General features: G+C 41.3%; 1 protein-coding gene across 2 annotated transcripts in view; it reads right to left on the reverse strand.

Moving 5' to 3' along the window:
- Positions 1-27: 27 nt before the first annotated feature.
- Positions 28-19,969, reverse strand: part of LOC108274414 (transcriptional enhancer factor TEF-3) — a 44,140-nt gene continuing 24,198 nt past the window's right edge. The window contains exons 3-12 of one of the 2 annotated variants that reach the window (XM_053685742.1): positions 10,986-11,050; positions 9,538-9,588; positions 8,154-8,288; positions 7,977-8,020; positions 7,804-7,862; positions 7,581-7,711; positions 7,283-7,456; positions 3,877-4,017; positions 3,474-3,626; positions 28-1,204 (exon numbers count right to left, since the gene is read on the reverse strand). In XM_053685742.1, the coding sequence (XP_053541717.1) occupies positions 1,091-1,204; positions 3,474-3,626; positions 3,877-4,017; positions 7,283-7,456; positions 7,581-7,711; positions 7,804-7,862; positions 7,977-8,020; positions 8,154-8,288; positions 9,538-9,588; positions 10,986-11,050 (1,067 nt within the window). In that variant the 3' untranslated portion in view covers positions 28-1,090. Of the gene's footprint in view, positions 1,205-3,473; positions 3,627-3,876; positions 4,018-7,282; positions 7,457-7,580; positions 7,712-7,803; positions 7,863-7,976; positions 8,021-8,153; positions 8,289-9,525; positions 9,589-10,985; positions 11,051-19,969 lie in introns of both variants that reach the window. The other variant, XM_047159889.2, reaches the window with a different exon arrangement.

The following is a 19,969-nucleotide window of genomic DNA, read 5'->3' on the forward strand; positions in this document are numbered from 1 at the left end:
TATTATAATCAAATCAGAGACTGACAATTTCTTCATTTAATTTAATTTGTCAAAATGTTATTTGGTAGATTTAGCTTCCTCACTGATATAGACAAATTACAATCAAACACATGACTCGGTAGTCAAGTCCTGATATGCAAAGTTCCAAGTTTCTCTTCCCAGTTTGTCTTTGTGCAGGCTCATACTGGCACACTTGTGGCTATCTTTCTGTCTATATCTGCACATGCGACAGAATTCTGCTTCAAGTTAGAAAATGCATCGTGATTTTTTTTTATAAACGATAAATAGTACATAATGAATTTACGTCAAACAGTATATGTCAGTAGTTTTCAGCTGCAGTCTTGAAAGACCCCTTGCACTGCTAAGACGGTTTTCCACCCATGTTTTAATACACCAAATCCAGCTCATAACACCAAGCTTCCTAAACTGAAGCTATAAAAAAAAAACTACTCTCCCAGAATTGTTTTTAAATACCTAATTTGACTTGCACAATTGTTTGAAAAAGTGTGAAATGATCACACGGAATTGAGCCCAATAAAAGTTCATATTTTGGTGTACCTTTTTTCTCTCCACTCTGGAGTCTATACAGGATTTGATATATATCTGTTGTCACTAGGTGAGCACCAGAGAGGACGTCACACATGCAAATGTGTGAAAAGACATATAACAATCACTCGAGAAAAACTGGATTAAAGAAGAGGAAGCAAAAAAAAAAAAAAAAAAAAAAAAAAAAACATCTTCATGCATTTTTTTTTTCTAATCAGAAGTTCCATTATACAAAAAAAAAAAACACAAGAGAACACAAAATGCCTGTTACAACATGCACAGTGACCTCCTGACATTCTCAAGCGTTCCAATGGTTCCCGTTCTGTAAGGTTCCTGTAGTGAAGCCTCGTCTGCTCAGGCCTCTGGACAGCATTGCTGTGGAGTCGTTCACCCCGATGCGCTTGTCATCCCTGACTAAAGCATAGAAGGCTATGACTGCAGTCAGTAGGGGGAGCTGTGGTGCTTTTAACTGTAGTAAGTAATAGCAGTAGTAGTTGTAGTGGTAAAAAAAAAAAGGGGGTCTAATGGCATGAGGCTCTGTGTATCAGTCTTTGACCAGTCTGTAGATGTGATGCTGGGCGCCGTGCTCACTGGTGGACACTTCGAATACGTAAGCCACACACAGCAAAGTTTCCAGAGTGTCCCTGTTCGTAACAACCTGAGACAAAGCAGATACAGGTTCATAAAGTAACACTCTATAGACTATCTATCGTCGATGAGGAAAAAGACGCAAGTATTCAAGCTGAATTACAAAAACAATATCAATGTCCTTTGTGTATTTATAGTGTCTTTTTTCGTAAGTATTCACACACATACACACACATCCGTGAGCTTTTCAACATTTTCTAGTGTTACAAATTGGAACCGACATGGATTATTTATTGTTATATGCTATGAATCTACACAAAATATTCCCTATTTGAAATTATTTACGAATACAAAAAATGAATACATTAGCTCTGGTGCAGCCAGTTGCCACCACAACATTCGTTTCATCGCGTCCGTCTGTGTGCGATCAAAGTGCCACATCATCTCAATATAATTCACCTGTTCCTCTTGGTTGCTTCTCTGATTAATGCCCTCTTTACCTGGTCAGTGACTTTTGGTGGACGGCTTCCTCTAGACAGAGTAGCTATTGTCCCAAATTCTTTCCATTTTTTTTTTTTTTAAATTATGAACTCAATGCTGTTCCACAGGATGTTCAAAGTTTGGGATTTTATATATATATATATATATATATATATATATATATATATATATATATATATATATATATATCCAAACCCTGAACAATCTATACTTTTCCAGAACTTTATCTCTCCGTTGTCTTCAAGTCCCCATGAAATCAAAATGGAAGTTTTGCTGCTTATGTTTAGTATGAATATGTGTTAGCTTTAAGGTTATCTATAAGCTACTCTTATACGTGTGCTCCACAACAGTGACAAAATTCGCATTTAGAAAATAGATGCATTCAGAATTTACAGTCTCTCGCTCTCCCACCGATACGGATCAACACGTTTGATGACCTCATTCTGCACTTCAGCTTCTCATCAGATTTTCTGTCCAATCAAAAGCTGTCTAGAATCTGAAACGCCCCGCTGCAACATTCTAAAAATCACCTTGTCGACTGTCGAGTGAGAGAACTCATATAGGCAAGCACGGGCCGTAAATGTGTCTCTGGCTGTTCGAACGCGTGTGATTTATTCAGTTTTCTGACTGTAAGTTGCTTAAAAATGAAATGACTTGAATTCATTCGCTTTATTGCTCGCGCTCACGTCCATGATACTAACTGTCAAGTATGGTTTAGCCCGGGCTGTGATGTAAGCTAATCTCTAATGGCTATATTAAAAGGGGGAGGAGCCACTTGATATGTCCCGCCCTGACTTCCTGTTTCAGTGGAAATCACGTCAACACATCGAAGGCGCTTCACAGGGACTTTCATGACGTTGTTTGTTTAAGTGTGTCCTCAAACAAACTCTGGGGCTTTCCAGGAACAGGTATATTTCTATCAAGATCACATGACTTTCACGTGACACCTTTTAAATGGTAAATGGTCTGCACTTATATAGCGCTTTTATCCAAAGCGCTTTACACCGTGTCTCATTCACCCATTCACACACACACTCACACACCAATGGTAGCAGAGCTGCCATGCAAGGCGCTAACTTGCCATCGGGAGCAACTTGGGGTTCAGTGTCTTGCCCAAGGACACTTCGGCATGTGGAGTCACGTGGATCAGGAATACAAGCACCAACCCTACGATTAGTGGATTAGTGGACAACCCGCTCTACCACCTGAGTCACAGCCGCCCCGGCCCTTTTGCGATTTTTATTTGTAAATAATATCGCAAACTATACAGCTTTTCCCCCACTGCTTCAATATTATGAGTGATTTTGTGTAGATTCACAACATAATCCCAATTAAATCCATTTCAGTTCCTGCATGGAACTGGACAAAATGTGGAAAAGTGGACAAAGGGGGGTGGGATACGTACGCCAGACACTGTATGTGTGCTTGTCTGTCTGTTTTTGTCTCAAACAGTCAATCTGGGCTAAATCAGACTATTGAGAGGGCATTGGAGCCCATGAGTGAGTCTCCTATGCTGTTCAATGCATGCTCAGTAGATCATTGTCTCCGAGTCACAGTGTGTGGGCAGAGGCTAACACAGTCGACACCAGTGTTCAAGAACTGTTGTTAGGAACACACTGTTGCTGGGGTAATAGCCTCATTTCCATCTGACTCAATGCACTCTTCTCTGCCTAGCAAAGTTAAATGCCACACTTACGGGGTTAGTTATTGATGCGCTAGAGGAATTTCTCACGGCACCACAATATTTGCCTCTAGCGCTCTATTTGCCTTCGCTTCAACCAACAGGCTCTTTAAAGATACATGTGGAAAAGACTGGTTTTGTCGTTCTGACTGTTTACCTGTAGTATAGTGAAGTTCTCCAGTACGCTGTTCATCATATATTTCTCTGGTAGATGTTTGAGTTTGTGGATGAAGTTGATCATGTATTCGCATAGAGGTGATCTGTGGATTCTAAATACATATCGGCCGTTCTCGAACCGCGCATACTCCGTCTGCGGAGAAAGAAAGAGGGAAAAGGATTCCTCATCTTGGTAAACATAATCAGAAATCACGTCACGTTAAGTGTTTAAGTTCGAATATATGAGCCAATTTGAGGTAATGTCATTTGTTCTGTGATTCATAAGAGTGCAATTGCTTCTATGACATGAAATGTGATTTCATTACGGTAATATCTTTTGCTAATTTAAGTGGACTGAAGCCACAGGGCAATACATTCGTTCTCGCCTTCCCGTCGTCTCTTACCTCCACTTTTTCCACCACCTGCTTGCCGAAGGAGCAGACTTTAGTAGAGGAAGTGATGATCATGTTTTCTGAGCTCTCGTACTGGCTCGAGACACCGTAGAAAAAACTACTGTCATCCTGGAGGTTCACGCTGAGGTCTGCCTGCGCCGACACAAAAAGGCTTTAATCATTTCAGCGATTCTGTTTACAATATCTGCCGCGCAACAGGTGCACAGTGTACACCGAGTCAGGCATAATTCAGCTAAAGGTGACCTAAATGGTATCAAGCAAACACATCCGTCTTCGGGTTTGTACTGTAATGCTTTTTGGAGCATGAATTACAGCACTACCAGACCTGTATCGAGAACAAGAGTGCTGTCTGTGCAAAGAGTGCAGAGTCAAATCAGCCACCTGAATCTTCCAGTTTTAACACTCGACTGTAATTATACAAAGATGCAGACTGCGTATTGGAAAAAAAGAGCTTCCCAATTCCTTACAGTATTCCAGATATCATGGGTCTTGTTTTGCAGGTAATTCAAGAGCATAACAGTACTGACTGTAGCCTTCTGCCTATCTATCCATCTATCTATCCATCTATCTATCCATCTATCTATCCATCTATCTATCCATCTATCTATCCATCTATCCATCTATCCATCCATCTATCCATCCATCTATCCATCCATCTATCCATCTACCTATCTGCCTATCCATCTATCCATCCATCCATCAGATTCATAGCTTCTACTTCATTAACTGTTTCAAGTCCGTAATGCCCGGCTAGGTTCATGTCATATTTCATCCAGATACAAAAAAAATGATAAACAGAAGAAAAAAAAAAAAAAAAAAAAACTGTGTATTTTTAGTTTCTAACCCAAAGACATTTTGGAGGGAAAAAAGGATGATAGAGTAAATAATTCAATTCATTCACATTCATTACAGCCACAACTGTATTTCACATGCACCACGTTACAGGTGTGTCCGTGAAGTGGACTGAAAATTATCAGCCCATATGCAGACAAAATCTAGGAGGTGTTTCACGCTACCAGGGGTGTCCAATCTTATCCGGAAAGGGCAGGTGTGGGTGCAGGTTTTCATTCCATACAAGCAGGAGCCACACCTGATTCCACCTGTTTAATCAGTTGATCTTGGCTCTCGATAGACTCAGGTGTGGCTTCTGCTTGGTTGGAATGAAAACCTGCACCCACACCGGCCCTTTCCGGTTAAGATTGGACACCCCTGTACTCTACAGTCTGGGCTTGAAAGAAGTCAGACCCAGCCTCGCTTCTTCATTTTTCTTATGACTGCTGGTGGTGCTGTTGAGCTTGACTCCACAAAAGTCCAAAATAATCCATTTCAAGACATTTGTCTTGAAATAATGATATATTTCAAGAAAATATTTTTTGCTTGAAATAACAATAACTTTTTTTTTTTAAATTTCCAAAAAAAATATTTTGGCTTGAAATTGAAAAAACAAATAATCTGATGTGGCAGGGGGTACACAATTATACCAGCCACCCTTGTTTCTATCCAGATTCCACATTTTAAAAACTTTAAATATTGAGTTCCTAAACCTTTTTCTTCAGTATAGTTGTTCTGCGTACTATCACATAAGATGCTCTAGTCAAACAACGTCCTTGCATATGCCAACCACCCACTCTGGCCTAGTTCATATTGACTTTGATCACTGATCTGCCCTGCCATTTATCACATACCACTTGTCGGATAAACTTCAGATGGCTCAGGTATGCAGCTAAAATATCACGTATGACCTGCATATATTTCCAGACCATGAATACATTTTCAGCAACATACATAGCAACTGTATATGAGGAGATTTCAAGTTTTTGTGTAATAATGACCCAGATCCATGTAGATCCTAACAATAGGCTGACCTGCACAGATGTTTGGGCTACAGCAAACCCTGTTCTCATCTTAGCTTTTAAATAAGCACACTCAAGGCAGGTTCACCTTTTCCCCTCTAGCTCCCTGCCTCTTAATGCCCCATTAAAATCCCCCTGACACCTTTCTCCTCCCTGCACTGCTGTTCCATCTCTATTCCTTGAACTCGGTTATTCCCTCATTTATCTTAATTTCTCAGCTGAACCCGTGCTCGTTCTCTTTCTGCGAGGGAATTCATCCGATTACAATCAACATCCCGCAACGTTCAAAATTGCGTTACGCTGCCCAGTTGCCTGTGTAACAATTTAGCACGGCCGACTCAAATCCGATTGCGGCGGCACTTCAAAAGCGTGAGGTGATCTGTTAGGACATGGCCGCGGGGCGCAGTGCGAGACAGTGGCCATAGACGGTGTGCAAATTTAATCTAGAATGCCATAGCTTTGGAGTACCGCAGGAGGCCTGTCAGTGTTGTCATGGCAACCTGTGCACGTGGACGCCCAAGTCATGACCCAGACTTATGAGTTTATGGAACAGTGCTCATTGGTTTAGACTTTTTAGAGAAGATTTTGTAGAAAAAATGTAAAAGTTGCCATGCATGAAACGAAAAATTACAATATCAGTGGGTGTTGGATGTGGAAAGTCCATTTCAGTCTAATCTTTGGTATAGGATTAGACTTATTGTGCATTTTGGCCCCATATATATTTGTAGTGCACACTGTTCCTACAACAGACCCCATATTGATTTAGCAACAATAGACACTTTGAACAGTACTGACCTTCTAAAGAGGACTTCTTGAGGTCGTGAACTCTTTTGTATATTATTTGGCTACCAGTGTAGTGTAAGACGAGTCTGTCAAGCATACCTCCAGACAGATTCAAATCAGGAAAACTTCTGTATATGTAAATGGATCATCAGGGGTTGATTATATGAACTCATCATTATGTCAAACTCTGACAATATCTATCTATCTATCTATCTATCTATCTATCTATCTATCTATATATCTATCTATCTATCTATACAGGCTTGAAGGCGCTATAAATAGGCGGGTGCGTGTGTTGTGGGATGGTGTAACAGTGAGAGGGACAGGTGGCCAAGCTCAGATTTCTCCACTGAAAAAGTAGAACCTGTCACTCTTCCCAAGCCAAGGCCCTAGAGATCTACAACATCCCACCCTCCCTCTCTTTGTGCCCTCTGGACAACTGTCTGCTTGGCCAGTGTAAAGAAAATACTTCAACACTAACACACAACCATTCCTATATGAGCTAAGATGTGTTCAACAATCAGTATATATATATATATATATATATATATATATATATATATATATATATATATACCCTCAGAGGTTGTCAGACATGACCATTATAGGTGTTCATAACGTTCACATGTTTCTCATGTCTGATATCACAATCTTTCCTTTCATACGTTCTGTAAATCTGATAAGCTGATAATCAGATTTAGTAGCATCAGCAATTGAGAGGTGAATCATTGGCACATTAACATTTTTTTTCTTGCTCTTACCCAGAACTTGACAAGGAAGAACGCATTTGCTGGTCCTTTCTCAAACAGCTCCTTCAGACCTCCTTTCTTCTCAGGGAATTTGTCATAGATCTGCCGGATGTCCACAGCTTCCAAATAAGGGTCAGAATATGTTGGGTTTGACTGACCAATGTGCACAAATAAGTGCTTGTTGAACTGCTCAAATCAGAACAGAGAGCAACCTAAGACTTAATACAGCGAAGAGAATCGTATAGCTTTGAAAACTCCACTTTATTACAAACATAATACACAGTCTGATCAGTTTAATTCATAGACTCACGTTCTCTGGGTCTTGTGGTTGCTCCAGAAAGGCAGAGAACTCCAACATCCGCAACTTAGAGCTAGCTATACTTCTGCCCTGCCAAGGGGGGGCACTAGGGGACATAGACAGACCTGACGCACTCTCATAACCTGGAACATTGTGGGGGGGAGCATTGCCGGACCAGTTATGATTATATTTTGCGTCTTATAAAATGAAGTATAAGTATTAATGGCAGACAGACCTGTGATGGAAGGACCTGTGGCTTGCATGATGTAGTTCTGTTGCGAAAATGGTTTGATGCTGCGTGGACACAAGAATCAAAGATATTGTTTTAAAAACGCCCCATAACGTGTTCTGCATGTCAGATTTCACTATGTGCTGGTTATAATGTTGAACCTGGAAAATTTGACTTACTCCTCTGTAGGTGCTGGTTGACCTGGAAGTGCTCCATGCCAAAACTTGAAGAAGAAAAATCAGTCATGTGATTTCTCATACATTCACGGGACAAAAAGTGCTCATAGATTTGTTTAAAAAAAAAACATAGTTTGAATATGTAATTAGAAGTCACATCGATTCCCTGCCTTAACCTACCCCACCAGCAGATGGGTACGCGGGCCGTGAGAGGCTCTGCAGGGCCATTTTGTTCTGGAAGGCAGTAGGAGAGATGATCTGTGCTGATGACATGTTGGCCATGCTCTGGAGGGCCTTGTCTTTGGCTGCCTGGTCCTTTCAAGAAACAAAGTAAACAATAGTGACATTACCAGGGCACTAGATGTCCGTCACCATAACGTATCAAACAAATGTAATGTTAGGATCAGTGTCAAATACTGGCCTGGAACCAAACAGCTTGTCTTAATCTTAATTCATATCTAAATTAGTGCAAGCATTATAATTTAGATAAGAATCTATGCAAAATTCTCCCATTTGTTGCAAATGAATTAGAAATCTATATCAGTATATCGTAAAATTCTATTCTGCTGTCTGTTTTAAATACATTTTAACTATACACCTAGCTGTGTACAATGTGCGTCTTCTATTTTTGTAGCTACATTAGACTTGGGCTCAGCCTCACAAGTGTAAATTTAATAAGCAAAATAAAAGTGAATTGTTTATATGTGCGAATTCTGCAAGACGGCAAAAGTAAGTTTGTGAGTATGTTTCTCTTCCTGAATGAAGCGGTCCTAATCCTGCTGTGCACAGGAATTTCAGAGCAGGAATTTAAACTTTATACCCCTGCCAGACTGCGGGTAGTGTTGACAAGCTGTCTGTTACTCCTGGAGGTCAAACTAAGAGCTCGAAGCTCCAGCATTATGAAACCCCAGACCAGCTTGGAAAACATCAAGTGGAAAAACACTGTCTCTGAACCAGCTGCAAATCCTGATCCATAGCTATGTGTAGGAATCTCAGCTAATTAATTATGGCTCTAGAAGACTAAACTGACTAAATCATTACAGAATCAGTGGCAACATGAGTGCAGATTCGTTAATCGAGTAAAGTGCCAAAAGATTTAAAACGAGCTGTCCATGCCCTGTTTTAGGAGCTGTAGAGTCCTTGAAACATGACAAGCCAATGCATTATTCTTCCTAGACCGGACCAACAGTGCAACGTAGCATGGGCATGTGTGTGTGTCTGTCACTGTTCTCCGTTTCAGAAATGTATTTAAAAGGCCTGTCAGTGGCAGCCTTGTGACCAGCTCTGGGCTCTGACAGCTGGGCTATGATGGCTGACGGCCAGTGGGAGTGGGAGTGAACTATACTGTGCAATAAAAGACATGAAAGCATGAGAGGAAAGATCGAAACTGTAGGACACTGAACTTGACCCATCTGTCCTTAGAGGTCAGAGGGTGATCAAATGTCACATAATAAAATAAAACTACGCACGCAATCAAACTTATGAACGCAGTTAATGTGAAGAAGTGGTGAGAATTTGCTCATGGGTGGATCCATCTCAGGGGAGCCACTACCTTCAGTTTCACCTGTATCTCCCGAGCCTTCCTCCGTGCCAGCACCTGGATATGACTGGATACCTACACAAGAGATAGTCAGTTTCTCAAAAGCTATGCATAAAATATGGTCATATATGTGGTCAAATAATAATAAAAATAATAATAATGTGGACAGTCAACAAAGAAGACACTGAGGTATGTTATGGGAGGCACTACTTAAAGTGGCTTTAAAAGTTCCCACCAGAACATCACACTTCCTCCACCAGCTTGCCATCTTTCCACAGTGCACCCTGGTGCCATCTCTTCCCCAGGTAACCGATGCACATGTACCCAGATGATGAACGTGATTGATCAGACCAGGCGACCTTCTTTCATTGCTTCATGGTTCAGTTCTGATGGTCACGTTCTGTGATGCTCTTCTGTGTGATCGGACCAGACGGGCTAGCCTTCGCTCCCCATGCCCATCAGTAAGCCTTGGGCGTCCATGACTCTGTCGCTGGTTGTCCTTCCGTGTACCACTTTTGCTACGTACTAACCACTGCATACCGGGAACACCCCACGAGACCTGCCATTTTGGACAATTTAGCCCTTGTCAAAGTCGCTCAGATTTTTTACACCTGCCCATTTTTCCTGCTTCCAACACATCAACTTTGAGAACGGATTGTTCACTTGCCGCCTAATATATCCCACCCCTTAACAGGTGCCATTATAAAGAGCTAATCAATGTTATTCACTTCACCTGTCAGTGGTTTTAATGTTATGACTGATATATACCACAACACTACCACAGCAGTGGTTAGACTTAATATTCTAAACACATTTTTATAAATAAACATTAAAATATTTTATGCTAGACTTCTTCTCCTGCCATTTACATGTGTTGTGTGTTATACTCTTGCATATCTGTCTATTACTTGGTTTGTTCTAATAGTCACCATGATATTATCCCAGATTTGAGGAACAGGTGTCTGATCTCTCTTTTCCGGAGCAGTGTCCCTGCGCTCATATTCCAGCATTCCCACATCCATCCTTCCCACCTTCTCCCTCTGTGGCGAAGGGGCTTAAGCCTTATGTATGTTGCCAATTCTGGACGAGATGGTGCAATATCGAAGGCCAGGAGAGTAACTATCAGATTCCAGGGCCTAACCCTGAGCAGTATGGCCCTGATTGTGAGAGAACGGCTGATTATGGCTCTAACAAACCAGGCTATGTGAGGTGCTGAAGAGCGAGCCCGTTATTCTATCCAGCAGCATCTGTGTGTGGGTCCTCAGGCATAAATCACATAACTGGGCTCGGTTTCAGCACAGAGGCCCACAGGGGCCTAATAATCACACGCTCACTACACCAGGAGCTGCCAGTCTAATTAAGTTCCAACTTTTTTTCTTTTCATTTCATCCAATTCGGTGCTGTCTAAGGTTATGGGCTGACATCGTGCACACACTAGTATCTTGTGGCAAAATAACCAAGTGCGTTCTCACCTGTTTCCTCGTTCGAGTCTTTCCTGTGCGCAGTTTGATGTAGCGTGCTATTAGCTCGTTCCGTCCTAGCAATAGAAACAGAAATCAGAATATCAACATGTTGCGTTTTAAGTGCTCCTCATTTCAGGTGCCATTAAACCAGCTGAGTAAGCAATATTCCAATACTGGGGTAAGATGTGTGTATCAGGCAGTAATGACAAATTTGATGTTAGAAATAGATTCTGGTTTAACAGAGGGATGACAGTAGTCTACGGTGGTTTAGTGGTTAGCATGTTCGCCTCACACCTTCAGGGTCAGGAGTTCGATTCCCACCGTGGCCCTGTGTGTGCGGAGTTTGCATGTTCTCCCCATGTTGCAGGGGTTTCCTCCGGGTACTCTGGTTTCCTCCCCCAGTCCAAAGACATGCATGGTAGGCTGACTGGGTGTGTCTAAAGTGTCCGTAGTGTATGAATGGGTGTGTGTATATGATTGTGCCCTGCGATGGATTGGCACCCTGTCCAGGGTGTACCCTGCCTTGTGCCCCATGCTCCCCAGGATAGGCTCCAAGTTCCCCGTGACCCTGAAAAGGATAAGCGGTATAGAAGATGGATGGATGTCAAAATTGAAACCAAGAAAAATCATGTGAGATCATTTTGCACATTTGATGTGATATAGCAACTAACAAAATTCAAGTGAAACACAAATAGAAATGTTTTAAAGTGGAAAAAAGTAGAAAAAAAACTGTTTGTATAAGTATGTACACCCCTTAACGAATACTTTGGTAAATCATCTTTTGCTTGTAACACAGCATTCAGTATTTCTGGCTAGTACTTTTAACCCTAACCTTGAGAGTCTTCCAACTCAACACAGCATGATTTGGTAATTTTATTCCGCTCTTTTTTGCAAAAATGCTTCAGATTTATCAAATTGTGAGGGATCTCCTGTACACAGCCTTCTTCAAGTAATTTTTTTTAAAGGATTTAGATCTGGACTCTGACTGGGCCATAACAAAACTTATATCTTCTTCTTCTGAAGCCATTCCTTTGTTGACCTGGATATGTTCTTTGGTTAGTTATCGCACTGGAAGGTGAATTTTTTCTTCATCTTCTGCTGTCTAACAGAGGCCTGCAGGTTTTGTGCTGAAATAGATTGGTTTTTGGAGCAATCCATGCGCCACAACTTGATGCTGCCACCAGCATGCTTCACCGTGGGTGTGGTGCTGTTTGGGTGATAAGCTGTCTTGTTTTTGCATCAAGCATATCTTTTAAAAAAGTTCACATGGTTGCCTCATAGTCAGAGGTGATTTAGCTGTGCTTGGACTTTTGTTCTTGGGAAAGGGTTTGCACCTAACCATCCTACCCCATATCCCAGTCAATTGGAAATTCTTCTATAAATTCCATTCGGAAATTTCTCTCCCGATGAAATTTTTGGAACAGTGAAATTTTTGTAAGCTCCTTGCGGACCACAACTTCAACAGTCAGATAAAACCAAGAAGATGTTAAGAAAATCCTATGGAAACAGCTGATCTTTATTTGGAGTTAATCAGAAGCACTGCATTGACGGCAGGTGTATGATGAACATGAAAATGAATGTGATTGCTTAATTCTGAGCACAGTCACACACCCCATTATAAAAGAGTGTGCACACTCGTCTAACCAGGTTATTGTACGTTTTTTTTTCCTCCCCTGTAATGTTTTGATTGGTTTTTCGCTTGAATTTTGTTGGTTGCTCTATCAGATCGAATGGGGAAAAAAGATCTGATATGATTTATCTCGGTTTCGTTATTGTATATCACGAAAACCTTCAATTTTAAGAGACTTATTTCCTACTATACATTTTCAATAAAAAATTTAAATGCTTCTATAGTGAAATACATAAGAGTATTCCTGACTCTTTTGGTTTATTTTGTGAATATTTTATGTATATAAATACACACTACATTACAATGTAATTGCATTTATTTACGTGAATGCCTAACAGTGGTATAGAAAGATATATGGTAGATCAAGTATATGTTAGTAGAAATAGAAGCATATGAGTATATACTGTACTGTAAGATTGGATCTTGGGCATCTGTTTATAGGAGTGTGAGTGAGTGAGAAGGAAAAGGAGTGCGTACGTGTGGGCATATGTGTCAGACAAAGAATGACACCTAGAGCGGTGAGTTGTTCTAAAGCAACCCTGGCTCAGGGAAGCTGGATAGCAGCTGGTGTGTATGTGTCAATGTTTATGGAATATGCCTTTACTTCTGCCATAAATTATCAGGGCTTGTTCCCTCAGCTGCTCTCCAGTTACCAGCCACGACGATTCACAGCACTAGTCATGTGCCAAAGAGTGCCAACCTCTTCACTAACCCACGGCACTCCTTAACCCGCTCACATAGCTTATATTAGTGCTTGTAGGGAAAACAGAGTTGTGAGATGACCTTGTAAGCTGTAAGTGTCTTCAAAAGCTCTAAAGGATAGTAAGTGCCTACTTCAGCTAATTAGGCATCCGTTTTCAGTTTGGTAAAGAGGATTTGGGAAGAATAGGCTAATGGTAGAGCAGTTTTAAAAGGAAACTCCTTCCCATAGGGGTGACAGCACAGGGGAGAGTGAGGTCGGACACATGGCAAAGTGATCACAGAGGAGAAGATCCAAGCTGAGTTCTGCCAGGCAATAAAATAAAATACAAAAAAAGTTGGATTAAATTTTTGAGATGCCAGGCATGGCTTTTTCTCTGTTTTGAACCTTTCCCCAAAGCATGCTGGGAGGTCTTAAGTTCTGACAGACGTCAGATTAAAAGAAGACTGATTCAACCCGCCTATTTAGAGAGATTAAGAAGCTAGAAGGTGTGAATCATAAAAAAAATTAAGTTAGCTTAAGATAGAAACAAGAGAACAGGCCACATGCATGCAGAAGCTCTTGCTAACTGCCTTCCTGTTCTGGTCTGCTGTTAGATTAAGCTCAAGCACAGTATCACATCATCCTCTTTTGTAGTATGTGATGAGTGAATTTTAAGCAAAGGAAACCTGTATTGATTTTATAACCACAAAACCAGCACAAAATACATTTTTGCTACCAACTCTCAAAAAAAAAATTCATTATATATATATATATATATATATATATATATATATATATATATATATATATATATATGTATACATACATATATATATATATATATATATATATATATATATATATATATATATATATATATATATATATATAAATTTTGAAGCCACTCAGCTGAAATGTTTCTCATGATCTTAAAAAGCTTTTGATCTGAAGGTGTGTGATTAAATGTTTGAAATCGGTGTTGTAGACAAAAATCTAATCATGCCGACACATTCATTTCTTTCATTAGAAAATTTTGTCTACATTTTTTTTAATCAAATTTATGTAATATACATTTTATCTATATTTTTTAAACGGACGACTCGGGGAGAACTATTCCGAAAGCCGCAGCCGATAAGAGTCCGGCGTCGGTGTGAACTCCTTTAATACTGATTAAAAAGCATCTCAGGGAAATTCCTCAAGAAATCGGTCGAGAAAACACCAAGAATACATTTCTGGAAATTCTACACAAAGAGTGGGTCTACTTTAAGATGCTAAAATATTAAATTATTGTGATTTATTTTTGGATTTTTATCACAACATAATTCCCATAGTTCCATTCATGTTACTCCAGAGTTTTGATGACTTTATTATTGTCCTAAAATGTGTGTGGGGGGAATAATAAACTCTAAACTTGTGACTGGTGTATATGTATATATATAATTATTTTGGAGGATGACATGGAAAGTGTTATAATGTACATATGGGTAACAAATTAAAGAAATAATCAATATTAAGTGCCTTTTATAAGCTGTTGGTCCACCACAAGCTACCAGAAGAGCTTCAATGCACATTGGCACAGATTCTACACATCTCTGGACCAGATAGACGGATCAACATCATTCATCCCCCAGTTGGTGTTTGGATGATGGTGGTGGAGGGCGCTATTTAAGATGTTGCTCCAAAATCTCCTCATAATTTGCAATTGGGTTGAGATTTGGTGAGTGTGAAGGGCATAGCATGCTTCATTCATCAAACCATTTAGTGAGCTCTCGTGCCCTGTGGATGGGGAGGAGTCATCCTGGGGGAGAGAACTCTTCCAGGTGAAATGCTACATTATAGTACAACGATAATCAGCCAGAATACCTTAGTATTGACTTGCACTGATGCATTCTTGTGAGAGGACAAGTGGACCCAAACCATACCAGCAAAATGCCCTCAACAGCATAACGGGCACCTTTAACTGATCACCTGCCTGTATGTACGGCTCAATTCATTTAACCTCAAATTAAATCTGCTGCAAATTTGCTTTTAAATCTTAATGCATTCATTTAAATTTAAAATAACAAAACTTTTCTAATGGCATGCAGGCTACACTATATCTCGGAGATATCACACAGTTACTAATTCGGCACGGCACCGTCAGAACATTTTCTGCTTTCTTTGTATGCCTGTTGTTCTAGTTCTTTTCACTGCAGGCCACCAAGGTTGTTTCCTTCAGAACTAGTCGAGTTTTCCTGTTTGCTTTTTTCTTTGCTACCCCCACTCGCCTTCTTTCTCGTCTTGATGAGACCTTGAGGAATTGTAATAAAGACGCTGAGTATAGCACTCGAACCTTTTGCTTTTTGCTAAATTGTTATTGTTTAAGCTTTACCACCGAGTGATGGATACACAATGTGGGTGATGGTAGTTCTAATATTTAATTTATTTCTTGTTCCACCCTAACTGAGAGACGTAACTGATAGACCCCCTGTGCCCACTACTCATCAAACCAGACCTGCAGTACTTACTGTGGCACAGCAGACCTTGAAATTAATGGTCTGGCCCCTGGGAGTGACTCCAACAAACTGGAATGTGCAGCATCTAGGCACCAGTTGTATGCAGGAAAGTGGAGGGTTTCGTCACGATATATACGAAATGCATAAACTCCTTGTCTTCCATAGTGAACAATGTTTTTGAGCTCTTGCAGAGTCGACTAAAGGCATCTCTTTCTTGGTTTACTATAAAAGAATGCACGTGGCAGTGTTATCTTATTGCAATAGAGAGAGTGATGCATTGCCTCTAAGAGCACGTCAACTAATCATAACTTTCCTTAAAGGCTGATGACTAAAAGTCTTAAAAAACTCTGACCTTCACAGCAGGATCTAGATTTGATGCAGTTTGGGCATCTTATCATATCCGTGTTTGAGACCAGACTTTAAAAATGTCACGCTGTGGCTGAACCCAGCATTCCTGCCAAAGATATTGATGCCGTGATATATCAGTAAACCTATAATCCTTTCTGCTCTTGCAGATGAGACTGGGACCAGGTCAGCCCTGGGCTCTCAAGCGCAATGTGGAAGAGACTGCCAGCTGGAGGGTCGCTGACTAGCTTTTGGGAGCTTTGTAAAGGAAGTCACTGTCTAAAGACAGGTTAGCTGGGTAAGTAAAGGAAGTAAAAGGACAGGTCAAGAGGCAACTTCTTTTAAATGGTATTCGCTATGTCTAGCTCCTGGGTGGCACTGAGTATTTCACATCCCGTGTATTTTGACTGAGCGATCGAGCGAAGACCGAGCTATTCTCATCCTCAAAAGAGTACACCATTAGCACCTTGATTAATTCTCACCCTTAACAAAGAAAAGTATAATAATAATGAGTCTTTATTGATCACATATACATATGCACAGTGAAATTCTTTCCTTCGCATACCCCAGCATGTCAGGAAGTTAGGGTCAGAGAGCAGGGTCAGCCATGATACAGCGCCCCTCGTGCAGAGAGCGTTAAGCGCCTTGCTCAAGGGCCCAAGAGTGGCAGCTTGGCAGTGCTGGGGCTTGAACTCCCGACCTTCCGATCAATAACCCAGAGGCTTATGCGAATGTTGAGTAATTTTGATTCTCAGTAAAGAACAGTATCAACACTTGTGTAAATCTCCTCAATAGAAAGCAGTGTTAACATCTCAAATGATTCTCATTCTCAACAATATATGGTATTTGCATTAGTGAAAATATTGCAACCTCCATTAGCTCCAAAGGAATAAAAGGGTGTAGTAAAAAATGTAAACAAATGGAAAGGTTGCTCAGGCTGAGGAGAATCACCAGAAGATGAGCATGGCAGAGCAGGGACCTTTTATAGGCTGCACATATAAGGCCACAGTCACGAGGTGACGGCTTTGCTAGGAAAGAGCAAGGAAAGAAGCTAATGGGGAAAAAAAATGAACTAGTCCAGAAGGAAACCAAAAGACTAACCAAACAAAGATGCAACATTGTGGAAACTGGAAAAGTAGTCATCACACCAAAAATGAATGAAAATAATAAGTATGTGTGAAAATAAATATTTTCTTTATGCTGGGAGCGAGAGAGCGCGAGACAGAGAGAGAGAAAGAGAGAGAGAGAAAGAGAGAGAGAGAGAAAGGTCAAATGTCAGGGCTAGTGTGGGTCACAGCTGTGTGTGTGTGTGTGTGTGTGTGTGTGTGTGTGTGTGTATCATGTTTGCTGGGGCAGAGCCAAAAAGCGGTCATTTAGTATAGAGTGCAATCGTGGAAGTTTGGACAGCCGCAGCCACCTGAAACCCACACACACACACACACACACACACAAACTTCTGCCCTCTCTTCTGAGGGACAGTGAAGGTCAAACCGGACAGAATCGATGTCATGCAAAGGAGCAGCCGCCCTCACAAGGCCCCGTACCTCATAAATCTCTCTGACCATTTGGATGCCCCCTCTCTCTCTCTTTCTCTTCATCTCGCGATCTCTCTCTCTCTTTCCAACTCTCTCTCACTGAACACTCCTCCCTCCCCTGCACATTCTTCTCATTCCTAAGCTCTGAGTTCTCCTCACACTGAGTCCTGCATCTGCTCAGAACGGAAGGAGGGATAGGGGCTAGACACACACGCACGTATACATGCATGCATGCAACCACACGCGCCCACAAATCAGCGCGTGTAGCCAAGGAGTAATGTGTGTGCGTGCATGTTTTTGGGGGCAGTAATCGGAGCTACATCTGTTGGCCATACGCTCTCCTTGGGGATGAGAAGTGCATTAGGGTCTCAGGAATCTGGAGTTTGACTGAGAATTCCTTTCTAACAGAACTCAGCACAGTGTAACCACGTTGTAACTGACAACGTCACCGTGTGTGTGTGTGTGTGTGTGTGTGTTCTTATTTTGTTCTTATTCCATTTCCCCATTGTGTCCTTGATGGAGTTCATGTATAAAACAAACTCTTAAAGCTAATGACTGAAACACTCTTAAACCTGCTGAATGTGAACATCTGGATTAGACAGATGTAATAACGGAAACTGTAACTAAGAGATCAGACAACAGTTTTAATTCAAAATGATGCACGTTATTAATAAGATAAAATCATGACAATGTTTTTTTTTGCGGTCAAAGTTTGTGTGTGCGTCAAATAAGTAACTTTGTAGATGGTTTTTTTTTTTTGGCTTTTTTTTATTTATTTTTATGTCTGAACGTTCTTTAAAGTAAATTATGAATATGCTTAAATATCACAATATACCATCTCAGTCTTACATCATTGTTGTTTCCGAAAGGTATTTACGTGAAAGGTTATTTATTAAAGAACATATCAAATGAAAAAAATATAATAAAAAAAACTCCAGTGTAAAATTACACACTAAATAATGAATAAACTTGTTTATGTTTATGCTATTTTTAGTTCCCTTATAGGATTGTTACGTTGTTATGGTTTCACAGTTAGACACAGTGTAGGACCGAACGTTTACCTCACTCACTGCTGATAAATGCTGATTAAAATGCGTTTCTGTTTTTTGTTTATTTGTTTGTTTGTTTGGCTCACCACCACCTTTCCTCACAGCTTCTCTCTCTTTCCGTGATAAATACTGACAATGGGCCTCATTTATCAAGCTGGATACGAATGGATTTATTCCCAAATCGTTCATATGAGCATTTAATCAAGAAATCTTGAAGAAAAAAAAAAAACCCGTCCATATCCTACTCATGCTCCTGAGTGTGTTTAAATTTATACATATTAACTGATGTAAATAATGATAATAATGATAATGTATCTTTATTGATCACGTATACATTACGGCACAGTGAAATTCTTTTTCTTCGCATACCCCAGCATGTCAGGAAGTTGAGGTCAGAGCGCAGGGTCAGTCATGATACAGTGCCCCTGGAGCAGAGAGGGTTAAGGGTCTTGCTCAGGGGCACAACAGTGGCAGCTTGGCAGTGCTGGGGCTTGAACCCCCGACCTTCCGATCAGTAACCCAGAACCTCAATTACTAAACCTTAATTGACTGACAAATCACATCATTTGCATGGGTTACTGCATTTTTATATACGTCAACTGGTGGAACCCCTCAAAGACGCAGACTTGCACGTTTCACCTGCGCAACCACCAAGCGAGGAGAGCCCTGAGTGTCACCAGGAATGGTGTAGAGATCGAGCACTGCCCTCACCTAAGATATCTGGGATCACACTGGACAGGGCGCTCACGTACAAAGCTCATTGCTTTAACACAAGACAAAAGGTCAACTCGCACAACAACTTGCTGCGAAGGCTGACGTCAACCAGCTGGGGCGCAACGGCTCACACTGTGCGCACCACTGGCCTGACGCTGTGCTTCTCCGCTGGCGAGCTTGCCTGCCCGGTCTGGCACCGCTCCGCGCACGCCGCACAGGTGACCGCCACGCTGAACGACACCTGTCGCATCGTAACTGGATGCCCCGAGCCAACCCCACTCAACAAGCTGTACCCGCTAGCTGGAGTCACCCCCCAGAGATCCAGAGAGATGTTGGCTGTGCCATTGAGAAGCGGAAACAGCAGCAAGACCCGCGATACCCGCTGCACGAACACCGCTTGCCACCTGCCCACCTAAGGAGCCGCAAGAGCTTCATGAGGTGCACGAGCCCTCTGTCGGGTGACCCGTTCAAGGCACGCTGCTCGTTCTGGCGGGACAAGTGCCCCCCACCCGACCCCTATGTGCGACCCACCGAAGACCTGCC

The sequence above is a fragment of the Ictalurus punctatus genome, chromosome 14 (assembly GCF_001660625.3).
Source record: "Ictalurus punctatus breed USDA103 chromosome 14, Coco_2.0, whole genome shotgun sequence".
Taxonomy (NCBI): Eukaryota; Metazoa; Chordata; class Actinopteri; order Siluriformes; family Ictaluridae; genus Ictalurus; species Ictalurus punctatus.